The 24756-nt window shown below is 44.0% G+C and overlaps 1 protein-coding gene across 1 annotated transcript in view; it reads right to left on the minus strand.

Moving 5' to 3' along the window:
* Nucleotides 1-2378: 2378 nt before the first annotated feature.
* Nucleotides 2379-24756, minus strand: part of vegfd (vascular endothelial growth factor D) — a 28036-nt gene continuing 5658 nt past the window's right edge. Inside the window, 7 exon segments of the mRNA XM_078232277.1 lie at nucleotides 2379-2406; nucleotides 2408-2476; nucleotides 7537-7678; nucleotides 7770-7861; nucleotides 11184-11323; nucleotides 16875-17065; nucleotides 17169-17361. Coding sequence (XP_078088403.1) covers nucleotides 2379-2406; nucleotides 2408-2476; nucleotides 7537-7678; nucleotides 7770-7861; nucleotides 11184-11323; nucleotides 16875-17065; nucleotides 17169-17361 — 855 coding nt within the window.

Raw genomic sequence — 24756 nt, forward strand, 5'->3', positions numbered from 1 at the left:
GATCCCTGGTGCCGTGAGGCAGAAGTGCTAACCACTGTGCCATCATGCCACCCAACACCAAACCTCTTAAGGAGGCATTGGGGCAGATGGCCAACAGCGTGGTCAGAGGTAGGTTTTAAGAAGTGTCCAAGAGGGGAGAGAAGTTTAGGGAGACATCTCCAGAGCTTAGGATCGGACAGTTGAAGGCACAGTCACCAATAGGGGAGTGATCAAAATGGGATTCACAAAGGACAAAATACAGAATATCACAATTATACCCTTACCAGGCTAGTAATGTTCACCTGTTCTTACCTGAGGGTGGTACTTTGCATACAAGGCCCTACAACTAGTAATATTATGCCAATATTTACCTAATGTACAATAACAACTTGCATTTATATAGTGTCTTTAAAGTAGTAAAATGTCCCATTTTACAGCAGTGTAAATGGACAATTTTTTTCACCAAGCCATCTAAAGAAGGGTAGGTTTTGAGGGGTGTCTTCAAGGAGAAGCAAGGCACAGAAGGGTTTAGGGAGGAAATTAAAATGTTTGGCCCCCGTGAAGGCACAGCCATCAATCTGGAGTGATTAAAATCAGGGATTCTTAATAGATCAGAGTTGGAGGAGTGCAGAAGGCACAAATGAATTGGAAAGCAATGAGAATTTTTAAAAAATGAGCCATGGCCGGACCAGGAGCTAATAGGTCAGCGAGCAGAGAGGGTATTGGGTGAACAGAACATGATGAGTGTTTGGATATGTGCAGCAGAGCTTTGGATGCATTTACATTTATGGGGATTGTAAGGTGGGAGGCCAGCCAGAAGAACATTGGGTCAGTCAAGTCAAGTTGGTTAGGTGATTGGCGGAGTGAATGCATGGGGTTACAGGGATACGGCCTGGGTAGGATGTTCTGTTGGGGAGGGTTGGTGCGGACTCGATGGGCCAAATGGCCTCCTTCTGCACTATAGGATTCTATGAAGTCCAGGTATAAATCATGGACAAGGGTTTTAGCAGGGTCTGAGCTAAAGCAGGGGCAGAGATGGGCGATCTTACAGAGGTAAAGGGAGTGGTTTGGTGATGGCATGGATATGGTTTAAATATTTATACTTAAGTGCCGGTAGACAAATTTGAACTTTAAATCAAATCTCAGGCTTATATAGATGTAGGAGAGGATGTCATATTGCTTACCTGAACCCAAGTTCAGCCTGCTCTCAACCATGTTAACAAGCACAGCTTTCAAGTCAGGCTGAGCACAGTGTGTAGGATAGAACTGCAACTGAAAGTGATTCATCCAATTTCCACTTAAGTATAAGACTTTTGTATTTGAAAAAATAATGTTATTTATTTGCAGCTTGGCCCAAGGACTGGAATTATTAAAATTACAGGGTGACATGGTGGCACAATGGTTAGCACTGCTGCCTCACAACGCCAGGGACCCGGGTCCAATTCCGGCCTCAGGTGACCATCTGTGTGGAGTTTGCACATTCACCCCGTGTCTGCGTAGGTTTCCTCCGGGTGCTCCAGTTTCCTCCCACACTTCAAAGATGTGGGGGTTAGGTTGATTGGCCATGCTAAATTGACCCTTAGTCGAGGGATTAGCAGGGTAAATACATGGGGCTATGGTGATAGGGCCTGGGTGGGATTGTTATTGGTGCAGGCTCGATGGACCGAATAGCCTCCTTCTGCACAGTAGGGATTCTATGATTCTATAAAGTGACAGTTAAGAATTTCTTTATCTTAGATTGAGGGATGATAGGCAAAGTGTCATGTATTAGTGGCAAATCTAATTAAGTCATTTTGGGTAGGTTTATGATTAGAGATATTTTAAAGTTGTGAAATTAAGTCTTATCTATGTTTTTTTTCACATCAGTTCTTTCCTTGCGTAGACTTGCTTTTTACAATCATCTGGCTTTCATAGGAGTGGGGTCAGTTAAACCTGAGTTACCACATTTGTTTCACTTCTTTCAACTTTGCCGCTACTCTTGGTGTATGAGCTTTGGCCTTTCTTTTTACATTCTCAATAAGAAATAACTGAATGCCTCTCTTCAGAATGGAATTGACAGAAGAAAAAGTTGCCTGGAGACTAGCTGGCAATTAGAATGGGGTTGAGATGAAAGAAGAGGAAAATAAATGGGGAGAGAAGTAACATTGAGTGTCAGGATGCTGCAATATATTGTGCATTTTGACCATTAATTCAGCAGAGAATTTGTACACACTTTTTTTACGTATGGAGAATATGTTCCTCACATTAAATGATAGACCATAAGACTTCAGTCACTGCTAAGTGGTTTAATATCTTACATAAAATATCAATAATTTAAAACAAAGCCAGAAATGTAGAACGAGCACTTTTATTAAAGTCACAATCCATGATTGTCAGTCGCCTTTCCTCTGTAAAATATGTTAATGTTTATTCTTCCACATACACTGGCTTATCACTGAAGACCTTCCCCACAGCGCAGGATCTGCCATGGTATGGACAGGCAGGTCTGTCCACACAACTGTAACAAGAACAAAGAGAAGCTCAACAGCAGGCAATAAATTAACAATTTGAAACTGAATTAGTAGACAAGACCTAATAACCCTATGAAAAGGTGGACACGATAAGTTTATATAGTGCCTCAATGTATTAAGGAGATATTGGAGCTGATGACTAAAAGCTTGTCAAAGACATAAGTTTTAAAGAGTGTCTTAAAGGAGAAAAGAGCAAGTGACTGAGAGGTTTAAAGGGGCGATCCCAGAGTTTAAGGCCTTGGAAGCCAATGGTGGAGCAATTCAAATCAGAGCTATTCAAGAGGCCAGATTTATATGAGCACAGATATCTCAGAGGGTTTTGGAGCTGGAGGAGATTATAGAGATAGGAAAGGGTGAGGTCATGGGGGGGGATTTATTTGAAAGCAAGTATGAGAATTTTGAAAGCAGGATGTTGCATGACCAGGAGCCAATCTTGCTCAGCACGGCAGATGGTGGCAGAATGGGACTTGGTGCAAGTTAGGACACAGGCAGCAAGGTCTTGGATGACTTCAAGTTTTTGAAGGATAGAAAGTGGGAGACCAGGCAAAGGTGCGTTGGAATAGTAAAGTCTAGAGCCAACAAAGACATAAGGGTTTCAGCAGTAGATGAACTGAGGCAAGGGCAGAGGCATGCAGTGCTACAGAAGGGGAAATACTTGGTGGCGGGGGAAAACAATTTGTGGTGGGGACTGAAGGCAATGGCTTCAGTCTTCCCAATATTAAGGAAATCTCTTATCTAATACTGGATATTGGATAATGGTGTGGTAATTTAGAGACAGTGGAGGGGTCCAGAGAGGCAGTGGTGAAGTAGAGCTGGGTGTCATTAGTGTAGATATGGAAACTGACCGTGTGTTTTCAGATAATATAATGTGAAAGGCAGTGTACAGATGAGAAATAGGAAGTGGCCAAGGAGAGATCCTGGGAGATACCAGAGGTAATGATGCAGGAACAGGGAAAGAAGCCATTGCAAATGATACTCTGGCGGCGATTAGATAGATAAGAATGGAGCCAGGCAAGTGCTGTCCCACCCGAGTGGATGACTGTTGGAGGAGAATAGTGTGGCCTACCATGCAAAAGGCTGCAAACTGATCGAGAAGGACACAAAGTCACCTAGCACATTATTTACAACTGTGATATTAGCCGTTTCAGTACCATGGGAGGGCTAGGAACCTAATTGCAGGTATTCTAAAATGGGATCACCTTCCAGATCCATGCTTATCTTTCCCAGAACATCACATTCAAGGATTTTGGAGAGGAAAGGGAGGTTGGAAATGAGACATTATTCAAAGATAGGAGGGTGGATTTTTTTAAGGAGAGAGATGCTGATGGCTGATTTGAAGGAGATGCTACCGACTGAACCATTAACATTACCGGCTAACATGGTGACCAGGAGGGGAAGTGGATGGTCAGCAGTTTAGGGGAGTTAAGGTCATGGGAGCAGCAGATGTGTCTCAGAGAAGATGAGCTAGAGAGGGCTTGAGAGATGAGAAACTAGAGCACATTGCGAGTTCAGGGATGGGAATCTTAAAGGAATCTTGACTCAGTGGGGTGAGGGAGCGGGGGCGGGGGGCAGAAATGGCAGAGACATGGTCACAAATTTAGTGACAAAGAAATCTATGGACTCCTCACACTTATTGTTGCATGTGAAGGTGGAGGTGACAGGGGAGAGGAATTTAAAAAGACTATAGTGCAGGAAAGAAGCCAGGGATTATCTTTGCACTCCAAGGTGATTCTAGAATAGTGAGCCAATGTGGCAGGTGAGAGAAGCAGCTGATGAAGAGTTTTATGTGGTCTAGCCAGGTCCAGTAGTGGATAATTATATGGTGATCCTTCAGCTTAAGGAGAGGAGATGAAGGCTGAACCAGAGGAAGTTGTAATTGGGTCTCAGGTTTCAAGGATGGAGGTGTAGGAGTTGAGTAAATCAGTAGCTGCTAAAATGATTTGGGGAACAGAGGGCCAAAGGTTGGCCAATTTGGACTTTGAAATGTTGAGTGAATTGGGAGAGAGAGTTTCTTTCCATGGGCAGAAACAGGAGGGGGTAGCATTGGAAGGGGGAATGGGTTTCTGGATGGAGAGTGATACAAGGAAGTGTTCAAAGATGGCCTCAATTGTGATGGGATTAGACAGACCATGTGAGATGACAGGGTCAAGGGGTGGCCATCAATATGGATTGGGCACATTCATAGAATCATCGAATCCCTACAGTGCAGAAGGAGGTCATTTGGCCCATCGAGTCTGCACCAACAACAATTCCACCAAGGCCCTATCCCTGTAACCCCACATATTTACCCTTCTAGTCCCCCTGACCCTAAGATGCAATTTAGCATGTCCAATCCACCTAACCTGCACATCTTTGGACTGTGGGAGGAAACTGGAGCACCCAGAGGAGACCCACACAGACATGGGGACAAAGTGCAAACTCCACACTGACAGTCACCCAGGGTCAGAATTAAACCCAGGTCCTGGGTGCTGTGAGGCAGCAGCAGTGCTAACCATTGTGTCACTATGCCGCCCACAATTATATGAAGGAAGAGATTTCAGGAGGGTAAGAAAGAAGTTAACTGGACAGAGATAGACGTGATGAATTAAGGAGGAGGTTGAAAGGAGGAATGAAACGCCGTTCAGTGCAGAGGCTGAGGGAGAAAAGCAGTGAAGATACCTTGATACATTTTTATGGTACTTGGGTGGGTGGTACAGAATGTGGATTTTAGGTGAGCATATCCAGTAAAAGTAAATTACAACCCATAATACCTGTTTCGCGAAATTATCAATTGAAATGTTACCCAGAGACTTTGCAGAATTATAACAAAAATAAGTTTGAAACTAAGTAATATAGAAAACCTGAGAAGATGACCAGTTCCTTACTTCTACTGAGGAAAGTTGGTGTGGATGTAAGTATTTTTTGCTTTGCATGCCAACGATGTTCCTGAATCTGATGTGTGCTGCAAGCTGACTTTGCCCACCCCTCTAAAGGCAGCAGTATTGGGCCCGACATTTGGATATGAATATGTTTGGGTCAGCTAGGAATCCCATTCCCAATGACGATCGGGATGATGTTGGTTGTGGTAGCTGTCTGAGGAATGGCAGCGGAAGGGTTTCTGCCCATCTGTGTGCACCACAATGGCAGGAACACGTTAAATAGAAATGGGAATGTGCACCTTTGAGGTATTTACTGTAGAATCATTATGGATTAGTGTAGCCAATTAGAAAGAGCTCCATCCAGTTGGCCAATGATGCTGCTCAAAAATGTACCAGAAGGTATGGGAAGATTTCCATTGAAATTTCGCAAATATTCTCCAGTATAATTATTGCGAGACAACATTAGCAGCAGATCACTTAACAGGTTCATGTGAGACTGTGTTGGTTTTAATGGAGAAAGGTTGGCTGTTTAAAAGAAGAAAGAAGCAAAACTGTCCAACAACTTTAGATAGTAAATTCCCCCTCCATCTTAACCCTCCGTCCTCGCCCTCCCCCCCCGCCCACCCCCCCATCCCCATAACCCCACACATTTACCCTCCTAATCCCCCTGACACTAAGGGGCAATTTAGCATGTCCAATCCACGTAACGCACACATCTTTGGTCTGTGTGAGCACCCGGAGGAAACTCACGCAGACATGGGGAGAATGTGCGAGCTCACACAGACAGTGACCCGAGGTTGGAATTGAACCTGGGTCCCTGGCGCTGTGAGGCACAGTAAGAAACCACTGTGCCACCGTGCTGCCCCTTTGTCTTATGTCCATGACAAACTTGTCCATATCTCCTTTGCCCCAACCTATCTCTGTTCTTCTATTCCATCCCACCTCCTCTTCCCTCATTACAACTGTTCAATTCATTACATTTCTACCTTGCTTAAATTCTGTAGAAGAGTCATTTTGTCCCGAAACGTTAACTCTCTTTCTCTGCACAAATGCTACCAGACCTGCTGAGTTTATCCAGAATTTTCTGTTTTTATTCCTCGAGAGTGACCAACAATGTCAGAACTTTTGTCACAGTAAAATAGATTTAGAGCAGGAAGATACAGAAGCAATTTTTATGTAGGAAGAAAGGCCTGATATTGCCCTGGAGAATCAAGCTGTGTATAACTCAGCTCAATGAGCTAAAGCAGCAGTGCGCAATCTACGGCCAGGAGGGCCACATGTGGCCCACCTGGGCTCTGTGTGCAGTCCATGAGACATTTTGTTGACCGTTACCCATGCACAGGGTTGCCACATTCTGCTGATTTCCATCTGTGTAGTTTTTCTTCCTATTAACATGACTGAAGTGGTACTCACATAAAGCGAGGGCAAGCGAAGTGAGGTGCAGGCCGATTGTTCACAGCATTGACTGTGGGAGTCCTGCACTCCCTCTGTGTCCAAAGTGTAAATATTTCTTTTGTTTTTACCATTAAAGTTGACAGTTCTCTTAATATATAAACAATTAAGTCATTTTCTGTAACTCATTATGAAATATTTGGCATGCATTAAATGTATTTAATCTTGTTCATGGGGTCATGGTTAGTGAACATCAATCTCACAGCTCACTCACTAGCCTAGGTTGCTTATCACTGGGCTAAATAAAGGCTCCTTCCTCATTCCACTGAGTTTTGTATTCTTGCAGTGTTTGGCCTGTCGGTGTTTAGTTCTGTCAAAGTTCAAAAGTTTAAAGTTTTTTAAAGTTTAGAGTTTTTAAAGTTTAAAGTTTATTTATTAGTGTCACAAGTAGGCTTACATTCACACTGCAACGAATTTACTGTGAAAATCCCCAGTTGCCACACTCCGGCATCCGTTCGGGTACACTGAGGGAGAATTTCACATGGCCAATGCACTTAACCAGCACATCCTTCGGACTGTGGGAGGAAACCAGAGCACCCGGAGGAAACCCACAAATGGGCAAATGGGTCAAATCAAAGTCGGGCAGATAGAGCAAGCAGTGAGTCCCGTAGATGTGGCTTCGTCATCCAATACAAGTTATAAAATGGAGGATTCAAATCATCTTTGCCATAATGTAGTGTTCTTATAGCTTTCCTTTAAGCTTCTAACATTAACTCGGTTGCTATCAGTGTTCCTACCTGCAGGACTGTGGATCAAATGCTTTCTGTTTCTGCAAGCACGTTTCATGACTTTCCATGTTCCTACAAACACAGTCACACAATTCCTCATTGAACTCCATATAGGCCCCACAGATAGCCAGTTCTGCAATGGGTGAGAGTTCTGGACAGGAAAGAAACACATTTGAGAGAGTGTAGCCCGTGCCTGTTTATCTAGCAGTGTGTGAAATAATTTTTAAAAAAGAGTTTGTTACCATCTTCTCCTTGAACTGAGGAGGTCACACAGTGGCATTTCTCTTTATCCCAGACCAGTCCCCTGGAGCAGTGATTGTCATCATGCAGACAGCTGGAAGTCACAGCAGCAGCCTGTTAGTCCTGTTAGTCCTGCTGTCCCTGCTGTTAAATTTACACTGGTGTATATTCTCTACAATATATAATTCCTAAATTCACCAAATAAAACATGTCCTACATATTATACTGTTCATGAGCAAAAAGATACAGCTTTAACACTAAATTTATCGAAAATAAACAGCTACATGATACAATAAAAGTGTGTTTTGAAGGATACAGTTCATGCCCAAACATGAATTATGATTCGAACAGAGTTTTTTATTATTACCGAGAATTATTACTTTAATTTTGGGGTTTTTATTTGAACTGGTTCAACCTTGGTATCCATTGCACTGAAAGGTGCATCAAGGACTTTGGGAAAGCAGATTTTCAAATTCTACCAATTTATAGCTCGCACGGCACATTCAAATTGTTGTAGCTTCTTCTCAAGGCCAAAGAATTACTTCTCAGATGCAGTTGCAGTTACTTTGAAGGCAAAAATGGGAGCTAATTTATGTCAGAAAGAGAGCTGTTTTGAATAAACCCTGAACCTGTTGGATTAGTGGACGTGATTTTTCAGATGGAGGGCTTTCCTACTCTGCCACCCAAAGCGTTGGCAGGGAACGTATCCCGCCACCCACAACAGCCCCAAAGACATTTCTTGGCTTGAGATGGCTCTGTCGCCCCTCCCTCAGGCTATCTGATTGGCCAGCAGCCCAGTAGTCCCAGTGGTGCTGTGGGCAGGACTGGGATTACAAGCAATCCCCAGATTATAAATCCCGAAGTCCAAGACTAGCTGAGTGTAGTGGGGGCGACCTATCTCACAGAGGGGAGGCCTGGTAACAGGAAAGGTGGGGTGGGGGGGTGGGGGGGGGGAGGAGGTTGGGCTCTTAATAGAGGTTCGTGGGGGCAGACCTTTGTGGGAGGTTGATGCCCAATTTGGAATGGGGTGGGGGGCAGTTATGGGAGCTTTTCGCCTGAAGCCTTGGTAGGTTACCTGCTTCTTCCCCCCACCCTTGAACAGTATCCACCAGCCTCATAGAATAAAATCGTAGAATCCCCACAGTGCATTCGGCCCATCGAGCCTTCACCCAGGCCCTATCCCCATAACCCCACGTATTTATCCTACTAATCCCCATGACACGGGGCGGCACGGTAGCACAGTGGTTAGCACTGCTGCTTCACAGCTCCAGGGACCTGGGTTCGATTCCCGGCTCGGGTCACTGTCTGTGTGGAGTTTGCACATTCTCCTCGTGTCTGCGTGGGTTTCTTCCGGGTGCTCCGGTTTCCTCCCACAGTCCAAAAATCTGCGGGTTAGGTTGATTGGCCATGCTAAAAATTGCCCTTAGTGTCCTGAGATGCGTAGGTTAGAGGGATTAGTGGGTAAATATGTAGGGATGTGGGGGTAGGGCCTGGGTGGGATTAAGGTCGGTGCAGACTCGATGGGCCGAATGGCCTCTTTCTGTACTGTAGGGTTTCTATGATTTCTATGACACTAAGAGGCAACTTAGCATCCACCTAACCCGCACATCTCAGAACTGAGGCTGGATGGGAAGCAGCCTACTTAAGGGTCTCAATTGCCTCACACCCCTGACATTAAACTGTGAACAGGTTGTGGTGTGAGTGGGAAATTTTACAGGCTGCAAACTCACCAGCAGGGCACCGTAGAATTCTGCCCAGTGATGAATGTTGTCCCAACATGCCTGAAAAAATCTCTTGCCCACCTTTGAAGAGCAAAAGCATCTTTTGCATCCACTGTGCAGGCAGACATTGGTTCAACGCTTCATCTGACAGTGCAGCTGGGCTGACATCTCTGCTAGATTCTACGCAAGGATGCTAAAACAGCTCAAAACCAAACCATCTTTGCGACTCAAAAGTTCAGTGCAACCATTAAACCATACTGACACTTTAGGATTTAAGGGATTATGAAACCACTGGTCGCCATACTACCAGAAGGATGTGGAGGCTTTGGAGAGGGTACAGAAAAGATTTACCAGGATGTTGCCTGATATGAAGGGCATTAGCTATGAGGAGAGGTTGGACAAACTTGGTTTGTTCTCACTGGAACGATGGAGGTTGAAGGGCAACCTGATAAAAGTCTCCAAGATTATGAGAGGCATGGACAGAGTGAATAGTCAGAAGCTTTTTCCCAGGGTGGAAGAGTCAATTACAAGGAGTCATAGGTTTAAGGTGCAAGGGGCAAGGTTTAAAGGAGATGTACGAGGCAAGTTTTTTTACACAGAGGATGGTGGGTGCCTGGAATTCTGCCGGGAGAGGTAGTGGTAGCAGATACGATAGTGATTTTCAAGGAGCGTCGTGACAAATACATGAATAGGATGGGAATGGAGGGATGTGGTCCCCGGAAGGGTAGGTGGTTTTAGTTCAGACGGGCAGCATGGTTGGTGCAGGTTTGGAGGGCCGAAGGACCTGTTCCCGTGCTGTAATTTTCTTTTTGTTCTTTGTTTTTTGAAACAGCATCGAAGGCCAGGCAGAATGAGCAGCTGTATTTACAGGTGTCCAAATGCCACTTTACGTTTTGCTGAAGCTATATGAAAGGTCACAGTCCTGTCATTTCTAACTGGTTGTCTTTTAAGGAAAAGTTGAGGAGGTTGGGTCTATACTCATTCGAGTTTAGAAGAATGAGAGGTGATTGTATTGAAATATATAAGATTCTGAGAGGACTTGACAGGGTAGGTTGCTTGGAAGATGTTTCTCCTTACGTGGGAAAATACAAATGAGGTCACACAGTTAGGAAATAAGGAGTTGCCCATTTAATTTAGAGATCAGGAGGAATTTTCTCTCTTGGAGGATTGTTAGAATTTCGATATCTCTTCCCCAAGGACAGTGGAGACTTGGTCATTGAATATATTCAGGGCTGATTTAGATTTTTGATCAACAAGGGGGTCAAGTGTTCAAGGTGGCAGGCAGGAAAGTGGAGTTAAGGCCACAGTCAGATCAGTTATGACCTTAGTGAATAACAGAACAGGCTTAAGGGGGCAAACGGCCTTTTCCTGCTCCTATTTCTTATGATCTTTCCAGAGATGCTGCCAGACCTGCTGAGTATTTCTTAGTATTCTCTGATTTTACTGGCTGAAACTGATTTGAAAGTTTGCTTATAGTTATCTCCATCCAGCCTCGCTGAGATTTGGAGTTTACATTGTCTGAAACTGTAACAGGGAACAATAACTGAAACAGGGAAGCCACATTTTCAAAGCCGTTTTGTTTTTCTGTTTTCAAATGAGTTGGAGTGTGTGTGTGGTTCAATTCCATGCTGGGTATTACATTTCCAATCGTGATTTTATCACAAGTATCACAAGGTGGGATAGGATTTCATTTACCTGTATTCATGTGTGAAGATTGATCTTCGAATGATGGAATATGCATGTCGACTGGAGATGCATTTACAAGAAGTATGGTTCGCAATTCTGACAGTCAAGAGCTCTGGTATATTGGTCAGGGGAATGGTAATCTCAAACAGCTAGAAATACAAGTGAAATGTTAATGACATTTCAATAACCATTCTTTGTTTAAATAGAAGTAGATAAGTGTTTGTCTCTAAAGATCTCTTCTCCTTTATTACTGGTTGATAAATGGTGGAAATTTAGTCAGGCGATGTTAGTAACAAAATCCTATTTCTGCTATTTTAAGAAAGGGAATATTTAGTTAATGCCTGTGTTAAGATAATAGACACAAGGTGGTATTTACTGTAGAAGACTGGGCCAGATCTCACCTGCCAGATGGAGAGCAAATGAGAGCCCTGTGTCACCTCTTTCAAGGAAGGCCTGCTGGTTGAAGTGCTAATCAGGCACTTAACTGGACAGCAGTGGGCCTTCCCCATAATCAAGGACCCTGAGGATGGAGGTCCCACTGGCCAGCAGCTCTTCACTGCTTAGTGGTACCAACAGAGAAGCGGTGGTTGCTGTTGGTGAGTCCCAGGAGTGCCTAATAATGCCTGCTTTTTCAGCCCTCCGCACCTTCTCATCCGAATAGAGTTTGGAGTCTTTTGCTAGGTTTCTGCTAACAAGGCAGAACAAAATTACAGGTCTTGGAACATTTAAGATACTACTCCCAACAATGTAGGACTCCTGGACACCAATATCAGGTGCAACGGACCCTATCTCAGATACCTGGGTCCAGGAGCATTTAAATAGGTGAGTTTTGTATATACACTTTTATTGACACAATAGAGACACCTACACTGAATAAGGTGAGGAAGATCGATGTGGCATCTTGCTGTTTTGATGGTCGAACCAAGGAGAAGTTATTTGGCCATATATTTAAAGGCAATTGGTCAACTTAGGGCCTTTGTCTGGTCCCATACGGAATCTAATGTGACCTCAGATGGTGTAGGCCGCTGGGACTATGGAGAGCATAATGGTTGGAGTTTCTGGACTGGCCCAGGAATTTGCAATCAGGGAGGAGACTGCTGGAAGATTCATCATCTCCCCTTAGACTAGAAATGGCACGAGAAACGAAGCAGATTTCAATCATGTTCCAAGTTCCAACCCCACTACTGCCCTGCAACTCTGCCAGGACTTCAGCTTGTACTATGGCAATCATTTCTGTAGTGCAGCACACAAATAAACAATTTATTAAATGAAGATACTTTTGGCGTCCATACTGATATTGCCATCATGAACTAATTTCCACGCTGCAACACTTCACTTCAATTTTCCACTCCTTTAAAAACTACTGTTCCGAATAACCTTTGTATTCATCCTTTGCAATGACTGAACTGAGTTATAGTGAGTGGTACTGACAAAGGCATAAAAACACACTACACTTACTATTGGTCCACCACTGGGATAACTGGAGTTAATAATTTGTCATCCTTGTTCTTGGTTATGTACTTTCTAATTTTGACCTATACCGGCACGGTAGCACAGTGGTTAGCACTGCTGCTTCACAGCTCCAGGGACCTGGGTTCGATTCCCAGCTTGGGTCATTGCCTGTGTGGAGTTTGCACATTCTCCTCCTCCTGGGTTTCCTCCGGGTGCTCCGGTTTCCTCCCACAGTCCAAAGATGTGCGGGTTAGGTTGATTGGCTATGCTAAAATTCCCCTTAGTGTCCTGAGATGCGTAGGTTAGAGGGATTAGTGGGTAAAATATGTAGGGCCTGGGTGGGATTGTGGTCGGTGCAGACTCGGTGGGCCGAATGGCCTCTTTCTGTACTGTAGGGTTTCTATGATTTCTAATCTATGATTTTCCCCAATGTTGATTCTATTCTGATTATACTGCAGTCGTTCTTCCTGTTACTTCAGAACTGCAATGTGAATTCTCAATGATAGAATGATGCAGAAAGTACTGGTCCAGATTTTGTTTCCACCACCCTTCAACCTTTTTGCTGGAAGTGCAGATGGGTAACGAGGGGATCAACCTAACCTCATCAACCAATGGGAATTAAGGATGAGAAAGATCCTGGAACATGAGATGAGAATTGTCCTCCTCAGTGAGGCTATTTGACAGTGTGTTCAAAATCCTGAGGGGTCTGGACAGAGTAGATGGAGGGAAATCCTTCCCATTAACGGAGGCTTAAGAACCAAAGCTCACAGATTTAAGGTGATTGGCAAAAGAATCAAAGGCCACACCAGGGAAAACTTTTTAATGCAGCCTGTGGTTAGAATCTGGAATACAAGGTACCGCGTGGTAGTTTGTTGCATAAGGTTAAATCTCACGGGATTCAGGGTGAGGTATCTAAATGGATACAAAATTGGCTTCTTGACAGAAGCCAGAGGGTGGTTGTAGAGAGTTGTTTTTCAAACTGGAAGCCTGTGACCAGCGGTGTGCCTCAGGGCTCAGTGCTGGGTCCACTGTTATTTGTCATTTATATTAATGATTTGGATGAGAATATAGGGGGCAGGTTAGTAAGTTTGCAGATGACACTAAGATTGGTGGCATAGTGGACAGTGAAGAAAGTTATCTCCAATTGCAACGGGATCTTGATCAATTGGGCCAGTGGGCTGATGAATGGCAGATGGAGTTTAATTTAGACAAATGCGAGGTGATGCATTTTGGTAGATTGAACCAGGGCAAGACTTACTCAGTTAATGGTAGGGCATTGGGGAGAGTTACAGAACAAAGGGATCTAGCTCCTTGAAAGTGGAGTCACAGGTGGACAGAGTGGTGAAGAAGGCATTCGGCATGCTTGGTTTCATCGGTCAGAACATTGAATACAGGAGTTGGACTATCTTGTTGAAGTTGTACAAGACATTGGTAAGGCCACACTTGTAATACTGTATGCAATTCTGGTCACCCTATTATAGAAAGGATATTATTAAACTAGAAAGAATGCAGAAAAGATTTACTAGGATGCTACCGGGACTTGATGGATTGAGTTATAAGGAGAGGCTGGATAGACTGGGACTTTTTTCTCTGGAGCGTAGGAGGCTGAGGGGTGACCTTATAGAGGTCTATAAAATAATGAGGGGCATGGACAAGGTAGATAGTCAATATCTTTTCCCAAAGGTAGGGGAGTCTAAAACTAGAGGGCATAGGTTTAAGGTGAGAGGGGAGAGATACAAAAGTGTCCAGAGGGGCAATTTTTTCACACAGAGGATGGTGAGTGTCTGGAACAAGCTGCCAGAGGTTGTAGTAGAGGCGGGTACAATTTTATCTTTTAAAAAGCATTTAGATAGTTACATGGGTAAGATGGCTATAGAGGGATATGGGCCAAATGCGGGCAATTGGGATTAGCTTATGGATTTTAAAAAAAGGCGGCATGGAGAAGTTGGGCTGAAGGGCCTGTTTCCGTGCTGTAAACCTCTATGACTCTATGAAAGTGTGATGGAGGCAGATTCAATAAAGGTATTCAAAACTGGATTATTACCAGAAGGAGAAACATGCAAGGCAATGTGGAAAGGGCAGGGGAGTGAGACTAACTAAATGACTCTTACAGAGAGGCCTTAATGGTCTGAATGGTCTCTTATGATTATACAGTGGAGAAGGAAACAAGGTAAATTAGTCAGATTAGGTACATAAAGGGAAAGAAAGAAGAAAATGATACAGAAAAATTTAATAATTGCATCTTTAAAAACATCGCGAGCAACAATCTACTAACTGTGGGAGTGAAATTCCAAAGTTTTAATTGTTCCCTTTCTGGACTGGAGAGGTTGAGCAGCATTGCAAGAGCATAAATCTCATCATTAAAAAGTATTTACATTGTTAAGTATCAATTCTAACGTTCTGCAGTGAGTTTAATTGACGATGATTGGAATTTTGGAAGAGGAATAAGCCATTCTGTCCCTCAAGCAAGATCTGCTATTCATTCATGCTAATCTGTATCTTAATTTCATCTACCTATATTGGGTCTACTGCCTGCAAATTTAGTAAATGGTACATTTCAAAAGCTATTTTTGCCGAGTAAAAATTAATCATTCAGGGTGGGACTTTCCAGCCCCGACATTGGCAAACACCTTCACGGGCTGGACAAGAAAATTTGGAGAGCTATTAAAAGTCAACAGCTCTCCAAATTTCCTGTCCCACCCGCGACGATACCTACCGGTGTTATCGCTGGAAAATCCCACCCTCAGTTTTGACATTTTCAATCATCCTCACCTGAACAACCTTATGGCTAATATCCAGGCCAAAAAGCGGTGCAATGCCTTATCTTGTCAGCTTGGATCTTGTTTGTCTCTTTTGTAGGACCTTGAATTGGATTCAATTGGATTTTGGTATTTGGAATGGATTTGGGTTTGCCTGGACGCCTTTGAACATTGGCTTTATAACTTTAAGGATGGAGTAAAAAAATGTTAAAAAGTGAAGTGTGCCTGACATCATCCCTAATAATTTAATTCTAATTTTAAGGTTTAACATCCTTGTTCTGGACTTACCCACTGGAGAAAATCGTTTATCTGACCTATCAATTCATTTAAATACCTTTCAACTAGGTTATCCCTTAATTGTCTCTACTCAAATGAAGTTCAAGCTTAATCTATGTAATTGAACCCAATGCACAGTGGCACAATGGTTAGCACTGCTGCCTCACAGCTCCAAGGACCTGGGTTCGATTCCTGGTTTGGGTCACTGTCTGGGTGGAGTTTGCAAATGCTCCCTGTGTCTGCATGGGTTTACTCCGGGTGCTCCGGTTTCCTCCCACGCTCCAAAGATGATGTGAAGATGCTGCCATTGGACTGGGGTGGGCACAGTAAGAAGTTTCACAACATCAGGTTAAGGTCCAACTGGTTTATTTGGAATCACATACTTTCGGAGTGCTACTCCTTCACCAGATGTTCCTCTTGCAAGATATCTTGCAATTGTGTCTTTGCATATAAATGCCGTGATTGTGAACCTACCTCTCCACTCACCTGATGAAGGAGCAGTGCTCCAAAAGCTCGTGATTCCAAATAATCTTGTTGGACTTTAACCTGGTGTTGTGAGACTTCTTACTGACTCCAAAGATGTGCAGGTTAGGGGGATTGACCATGCTAAATTGCCCCTCAGTGTCCCAAGATATTTAGGTTAGGGGGATTACGGGGGTAAATACGTGGGGTTATGGGGGTAAGCCTGGGTGCAGACTCAATGGGCCGAATGGCCTCCTTCTGCACTGTAGGGATTTTATGATTATTTTGTCATTGAAATCTGAACCATTATGAAGAGGCTTTTGAAATGGAAATAAAAGTTACATGAATCACCCACCTGGACATGTTTATCTAATAAATACTATTATGTTCCAGGTTTTGTGGCAATAAAACTAATGGATTATCAAGCTAAACAGTTTTAATTATCTGTTGTTTTAGATATGTAAAGTCTCAGTGGAGATCTTGTAGTCACAGCACGTGGACTACAGCGTTTCAAGAAGGCAACTCATCACCACCTTCTCAAGGGCAACGAGGGATGGGCAGCCAGTGACGCCCACGTCCCACAAATGAATAAAAAAAACGAAGTGAAAAATACCAAGGAAGGCTCATTTTGAAGAAAGTTCACATTTCTATGTACTATAGATTACCAACTAATTTTCCACTGTAAATAAGATTTACAACCTTAAAGCAATATAAAAATAGTGCATAGCAAAGCCAGCGATGTGGCAGCCACCTCTTTGCGGATGTAGGACGTGCTGATGTTCTTGCAGACCAGACTCTCTTCATTACAGCATCCACCGCATCGAAATACAGACACGCATGGAGGTTTGAAGAAGGTATTAGTGCTTCTTCCGAGTTCCTTAGCAACATCAACACAGGATTCCCTGGGGACACATTGAGTCCTCTGCCATTCATCATCGATGGCTGCATTGAAAACAAATGTTAAAAAATGCTGTAAGTTTAATTCCCACCTTCACTTTAAATATATGAAGGATAAAGGAAGAGGCTTGGAAATAAATAAGCTTACATTTGAGAGTTTCTACATCATAGTAGGGAGAGGCGAACCTAGTTGAGCGTGATCGTGTGTCAAAGCCTGCCAGATACTTTAATTTTTGACGGCATTTCCACCGTTTCCAATCCGGTGAGTTAATAATTGACAATAATTCGCTCACATTGGAAGCAGCTCTTATTTGTTGCTCTAAACTCGCTGTCTTCGGCTTCTGAAAGGGAAAAGAACCAGAAACGTAACATGGCACTGTTTTAAAGTTTAAAGTTTATTTATTAATGCCACAAATAGGCTTGCATTAACACTGCAATGAAGGTACTGTGAAAATCCCCTAGTCGCCACATTCCGGCGCCTGTTCGGATACACTGAGGGAGAATTTAGCATGGCCAATGCACCTAACCAGCACGTCTTTCGGACTGTGGGAGGAAACCAGAGCATCCGGAGGAAACCCACGCAGACATGGGGAGAATGTGCAGACCCCACACAGTGACCCAATCTAGGAATTGAATCCAGATCCCTGGCACTGTGAGGCAGCAGTGCTAACCACTGTTCCACTATCCTATTTGTTCTGCATCATCCCACTGACTCAGGTTTGCAGCTTATTTTTTTTGCTAAATATATCTCACATAGTAAAACTAAATGTTCATCGATTAAAAACATTATTCCTATTTAAAAATAACTTTTTGCTCCGTAAGGTTATGCAGTACTTGCCATAGAGGGAATGCAATGGAGGTTCACCAAATTAATCCCTGGAATGGCAAGACCGTGAGGAGAGATTATTCCTGAGAGTTTCGAAGAATGAGGGGTGACCTCATTTAAACTTAGAACAAAGAACAAAGAACAAAGAATAATTTAATTTAATAAAATTCTTAGAGTGTGACAGGGTGGTTTTAGATAATGTTTCCTCTGGTGAGTCTAAAACCAGGCAACATCATGCCATGATAAGGGGTAGGCCATTAAGATAGGTGAGGAGGGATTTTTTCACTCGAAGTTTTGAACCTTTAGAATTCTCAACTCCAGAGGGCTGTGGAAGCTTAATCACTGAGCATGTTTAAGATAGAAATAGATAGATTTCTGGAGACTAATGACATAAAGGGATATGGAGATAGTTCAGGAATGTGGCATTGTGGTAAATGAGGGGGAGGCATTGGCCTAGTGGTATTATCGCTAGACTATTAATCCAGAATATAATGTTCTAATGTTCTGGGGACCCGGGTTTGAATCCCACCAGGGCAGATGGTGGAATTTGAATTCAATTAAAAAAAAACCTGGAATTAAGAATCTACTGATGATCATGAAACCATTGCCGATTGTTGGAAAAACCCATCTGGTTCACCAATGTCCTTTAGGGAAGGAAATCTGCCGTCCTTACCTAGTCTGGCCTACATGTGACTCCCGAGCCACAGCAATGCGGTTGACTCTCAACTGCCCTCAGGCAACCAGGGATGGGCAATAAATGCTGGCCAGCCAGCGACGCCCATGTCCCACAAATGAATAAAAAAAATGATTAGCCATGATCTGAATGGTGGAGTAAGTGCAATGGGCTGAATGGCCTACTCCTGTTCCTATGGTTAATCTATACAGACCGACAAAGCCTGATGTTTGATCTGAATTAGTTCATTCAGATGATTTTTAAAAAAAATGTATTCATTCATGTGACTTGGGTATTGCTGAGAAGGCCAACATTTGTTGTTCCTTCCTCATTACCCTGGAGCTGTGCAGCTTGCTGGGCCAGTAAAGAGTCTACCACATTGTTATGGATCTGGAGTCACTTGTAAGCGTGACAGAGCAAGGACAGCAGATTTCCTTCCCTAAAGGACACTAGTGAAGCAGATGGGTTTTTACACCAATCAATGATAGTTTCATGGTCAGCATTACTGAGACTAGCTTTCAATTCCAGATTCAGTCACTAAATTTTAATTCCACCAACAGCCATGGTGGGATTCGAACCGAAGAGAAGCAAAGGAAGAAATAGCAATAGAAATACCACTTTTCAATCCTCATTGCTTACAGGCATGGAACTGGGGGACTGCCATCACTTGAAAAAGTAAAGCTGGGATAGTCTGAATAATCACAGACCAGTCAACCCAACCTCGGTGGTGGGTAAATTACTGGAAAAAAATTAAGGAACACGATAAATAATTAGAAAGGTTAATTAGAAAGATGAATTTAGATTAGTCAAAGATAATTGGAATGGATTTGTTATGGGACAATCATGCCTGACTATCTTGATTGGGTTTTTTGAGGAGGTAGTGAAGGGGCAGTGAGTTTCATGTAGTCTACATGGATTTTAGCAAAGTTTATGGTGACCTACATGCAAACTGGTCAGAAAAGTAAGAGTCCATGGGATCTAAGTAAAAGTGGCAGGTTGCACCAAATTGGCTCAGGGCTGGAAGTCAAAGAGTAATGACCGCTGGGTGTTTTTCTGACTGGAAGGTCGTTGCTATGAACATACGAATGAAACCATAAGATATAGGAGCAGAATTAGGCCATTCAGCCCATCGGGTCTGCTCCGCCATTCAGAAGGATGATGGCTGATCTGATTGTAATTTCAACCCCACAATCCTGTCTACCCCCCAATAAACTTTCACTCCATTGTTAATTAAGAATCTATCTAGCTCTGCCTTAAAATTATTCAAAGATTCTGCTTTCACTGATTTTGAGGAAGAGAGTTCCAGAGACTCCCCACCCTCTGAGAGAAAAAAATTCTCCTCTGAAATGAGCGACCCCTTATTTTTAAACAGTGACTCCTAGTTCTAGATTCTCCCATATGAGGAAACATCCTCTCCAGATCCACCCTGTCAAGACCCCTCAGGCTCTTAAAGGTTTTGATTAAGTCGCCCCTTACTCTTCTAAACACTAGTGGATAAAAACCGTACCTCTTCAATCTTTCCTCATAAGACAACCTGCTCACTCCTGGTATTAGCCTAGTAAACCTCTGAATTGCTTCTAACACATTTACATCTTTCCTTAAATAAGGAGACCATTACTCTACAGATATATTCCAGATGTGGTCTCACCAATTCCCTATACAACAGAAGCATAACCTCCCAACTTTTGTAATCAATTCTCCTCACAATAAGCAATAACATTCAATTAGCTTTCCTAATTATCTGCTGTACCTGTACATTGTGTGATTCATGCACTAGGACCCACAGATTCCTCTGCACTTCAGAGGTCTGCCAAGTCTCACCATTTAGATAATACGCTTCTTTTGTATTCTTCCTGCCAAAATGGACAAATTCACATTTGTCCACATTATACTCCATTTGCCAGAGTTTTGTCCACTCATTTAACCTAATCCCTTTGTAGCCTCCTTAAGTCCTCTTCACAACTTATTTTCCTGCCTACCTTTGGGTCATAGCAAATTTAGTCACTTCATCCAAGTCATTGACATAAATTGTTAAAGGTTGAGGCCCCAGCACTGATCCCTGTGACACACCATTTTTCACATACTGCCAGCCTGAAAAAGACTCATTTATATCAACTCTCTGTTTCCTGTTAGCTCCTCAATCTTCAATCCATGCCAACATATTACTCCCTACACCATGAGCTTTTATTTTCGGCAATAACCTTTGATGTGGCATCTTATCAAATGCCTTCTGGAAATCGGATGATAGGGAGTGGGATAGCTTGATCTTGGTTTCAGATAAAGCTCAGCACAACATCGTGGGCCGAAGGGCCTGTTCTGTGCTGTACTGTTCTATGTTCTATGTTCTAATACAGCTACTGAATCCCCTTTCTCTACAGCACATGTGACTCCTTCAAAGAACTCTCAAACATTTGTTAAACTTGATTTCTCTTTCTCAAAACCATGTAGGCCCTGCCTGAATGCCTTGTTTCCCCCACCCCACCCAAGTGTCCTGCTCTCACATCCTTAATAATGGCTTCTAACATTTTCCCGATGACCGATGTTATGCTAACTGGCCTATTGCTTCCTGCTTTTGTCTCCCTTTTTGAATAAATGAGTTACATTTACATTTGTTGGTTTAGTGGAGTTTGGCTGGGCTCAGACTAGCTTCCTTGTTTCTGGTTGTATTAGAATTTAGTGTAAGGGACATAGAATCTCTACAGTGCAGAAGGAGGCCATTTGGCCCATCAAGCCTGCACTGACAACAACCCCACCCAGGCCCTATTCCCATAACCCCATGCATTTACCCTAGCTAGTCTCCCTGACACTAAGGGGCAATTTGGCATGGCCAATCCATCTAACCCACACATCTTTGGACTGTGGGAGGAAACCGGAGCATCTGGAGGAAACCCAAGCAGACACGGGGAGAAACTTCACACAGACAGTGACCCAAGCCAGGAATCGAACCCAGGTCCCTGGCACTATGAGGCAGTAATGCTAATCATTGTGCCACCAAAGCGCTATTGCAGAGAATACAGATTCTAGCCATGCGGTTGGTATTGAGAAAGATAATTATGAAGATATCAATGGACCAGTCAGGTCAGAATAGTGGCCCAATACATGGCTAGAACACTGAAAGTTGTAGGGGAGCAGAGGGATCTAGAAGTGTGTATGTCCAGAAGAAATATAGAATACTTTCCTTTATTAGCTGAAGCATAAAATATAAGAGCAGGGAGGATATGCCAGTAATGTACAAAACACTAGTTGTACCACATTGAGAGTACTGCGCCAGTTCTGGCTGCCATATTACAGGAAGAATGTCATCACACTGGAGAGGGTATGGAGAGGATTTGCCAGGGATGTAGAATTTTAACTTAAGAAAGACTGGGGTTGGTTTCTTTTGAACAGAGATGGCTGAGGGAAGATTTAATTGAGGTGTATAAAATTGTGAGGGGCCCAGCTAGAGAAAGGACTGTCTCACAGACAGGTCGATAACCAGGGCCAGGATTTGAAGCAATTGATGGAATGATTAGGGAGGAAGTTGATACATTGGAGCATGGAAGATCTGGGAAGTGAGCTGAGGTTGGTTGACCTTTTTTGTTGGCACAGACATGATAGATCAAATGGTCTCTTTCTGTGCCTTAAAGTTTCTATATTGTCAGGTGGTTCTTTCTACCATTTTAGCATCAAGCATCAGTGCCTTTAATTGTTGTGAAAGGAGACATTAAATCTGAATCTAAGTTTTATATTATCGCGCACTAAATGGGAATACTCTGAACTGAGTTTAGGAATGTGGAGAAAATGGGATTACTGCCAATGTGCAGAATGATTACACATTGTTGCACACTAAGCACAAAGGCTGGGGTGGCACAGTGGTTAGCACTGCTGCCTCACAGCGCCAGGGACCTGGGTTTGATTCCAGGCCTTGGTTCAGTGTCTGTGCGGAGTCTGCACGTTCTCCCTGTGTCTGCGAGGGTTTCCTCCCACAGTCCGAAAGATGTACTGGTTAGGGTGCATTGGCCAAGGTCAACTCTCCCTCAGTGTACCCGAACAGGCGCCGGAGTGTGGCAACTGGGGGATTTTCACAGTAACTTCATTGCAGCGTTAATGTAAGCTTACTTGTGACACTAATAAATAAACTAAACTGAACAAATTCACAATGTAGGCTTTCACGCCCACTGCAGTAGCTGTTTCCCACTTGCCCAGCAAGCTAGGGTTATTTTAATACCACAGTGCTTCTGTGCGCAAGGGCGTCACTCTCTGAAGTTAAGGAAATCTGTTGAAATGTTTATCTCAGACAGCAGAGGGCAGCATTGATTGGAGGTTTGCAGACTTCAAACTTTAATTCCAGATCTGTCTATAAGCTGGAGACAGTAAAGAAGTCTCACAACACCAGGTTAAAGTCCAACAGGTTTATTTGGTAGCAAAAGCCACTAGCTTTCGGAGCGCTGCTCCTTCGTCAGGTGAGTGGGAGTTCTATTCACATAAGCTGGAGAGCAGAATGTTTCATATAGTGCAGAAGGAGGCCATTCAGCCCATCGAGTCTGCATCGACAACAATCCCACCCAAGCCCCATCCCTGTAACCCCACATATTTACCCCACTAATCCCTCTAACCTACGCATGCCGGGACACTAAGCGGCAATTTAGCATGGCCAATCACCGTAACCCCACACATCTTTGGACTGTGGGAGGAAACTGGAGCACCCGGAGGAAACCCACGCAGACACGGGGAGAATGTGCACACTCCACACAGACAGTGACCCGAAGCCAGAATTGAACCTGAGTCCCTGGAGCTGTGAGGCAGCAGTGCTAACCACTGTGCTACCGTGCCGCCCTGTATGACACAGAGTACATGCTGGGGAAGGTTCAATGCAGGGGCTGTATCAAATCTCTAAGATCAGCCAGTCCCATTTTGCTGTGATCGCAGATACTGAATTGATTTTATTAGTGTTTTACTGAGAAGTGTGATCTCCGCGTTTGACATGTGAAGCAAAGTAAAAGGGGAAACATAACTACAACAACTTATATTTATTTAATGCCTTAATATAGTAAAACATCCCAAGGCACATAACAGGAGTTGTTGGACATAGCGCCACATAAGGCAATATTACCAAAAGCTTGGCCAAAAAGATTAGTTTCGTAAATGAGAAAAGTGAGGTGGAGAGGCAGAGAGATTTAAGGGGAGAATTCCAGAGCTTAGGACCTGGCAGCCAATTATGGAGTGATTAAAATGGGGATGCCCAAGAGGCCAGGATTAGATGAGTATAGATATTCAGGAGGGCTGTGGGGCTGAGGGAGATTCCAGAGGTAAGAAGGTTTCAGACAATAGAGGGATTTAAAAGCAGGGATGAGAATTTTAAAATTGAGAATTGCTTGGCTGAGAGCTGGAGTAGGTCAGTGAGCACAGGGTGATAATTGAGTGGGACCTGGTGCGAGTTAGCACACAGGCAGCAGGTTTGGATAACTTTCCAGAGGTTAGGATGAGGGTAGCCAGCCAAGAGTGCATTAGAATAATCGGACCGATAGGGGAAGAGTTGGGCAATGTGACGTAGATGGAAATAGGCAATCTTAGTGACTGCTGGCTGACTTTCCCCCTTGGTGGAGAGTAATAAAATTCCATCACTCTTAAATATTTCCAACTTATTGCCTGCATTTTTCTTCATAGTCTGCTGCTTGCATTTTTCTGATAAAATTTCCATTCCTTAAGCCATGCTTTAGTATCAATAACAGGACAGACTGGGGGAGATGGGGGGGTTGCGGGTCAGAATGGGGGGAGTGCGGGGCAGAATGGGGGGAGTGCGGGGCAGAATGGGGGGAGTGCGGGGCAGAATGGGGGGAGTGCGGGGCAGAATGGGGGGAGTGCGGGGCAGAATGGGGGGAGTGCGGGGCAGAATGGGGGGAGTGCGGGGCAGAATGGGGGGAGTGCGGGGCAGAATGGGGGGAGTGTGGGGCAGAATGGGGGAGTGCGGGGCAGAATGGGGGGAGTGTGGGGCAGAATGGGGGAGTGCGGGACAGAATGGGGGAGTGCGGGGCAGAATGGGGGGAGTGCGGGGCAGAATGGGGGGAGTGCGGGGCAGAATGGGGGGAGTGCGGGGCAGAATGGGGGGAATGCAGGGCAGAATGGGGGGAGTGCGGGGCAGAATGGGGGGAGTGCGGGGCAGAATGGGGGGAGTGCGGGGCAGAATGGGGGGAGTGCGGGACAGAATGGGGGGAGTGCGGGGCAGAATGGGGGAGTGCGGGGCAGAATGGGGGGAGT

The sequence above is a fragment of the Mustelus asterias genome, chromosome 17 (assembly GCF_964213995.1).
Source record: "Mustelus asterias chromosome 17, sMusAst1.hap1.1, whole genome shotgun sequence".
NCBI classification, from domain to species: domain Eukaryota; kingdom Metazoa; phylum Chordata; class Chondrichthyes; order Carcharhiniformes; family Triakidae; genus Mustelus; species Mustelus asterias.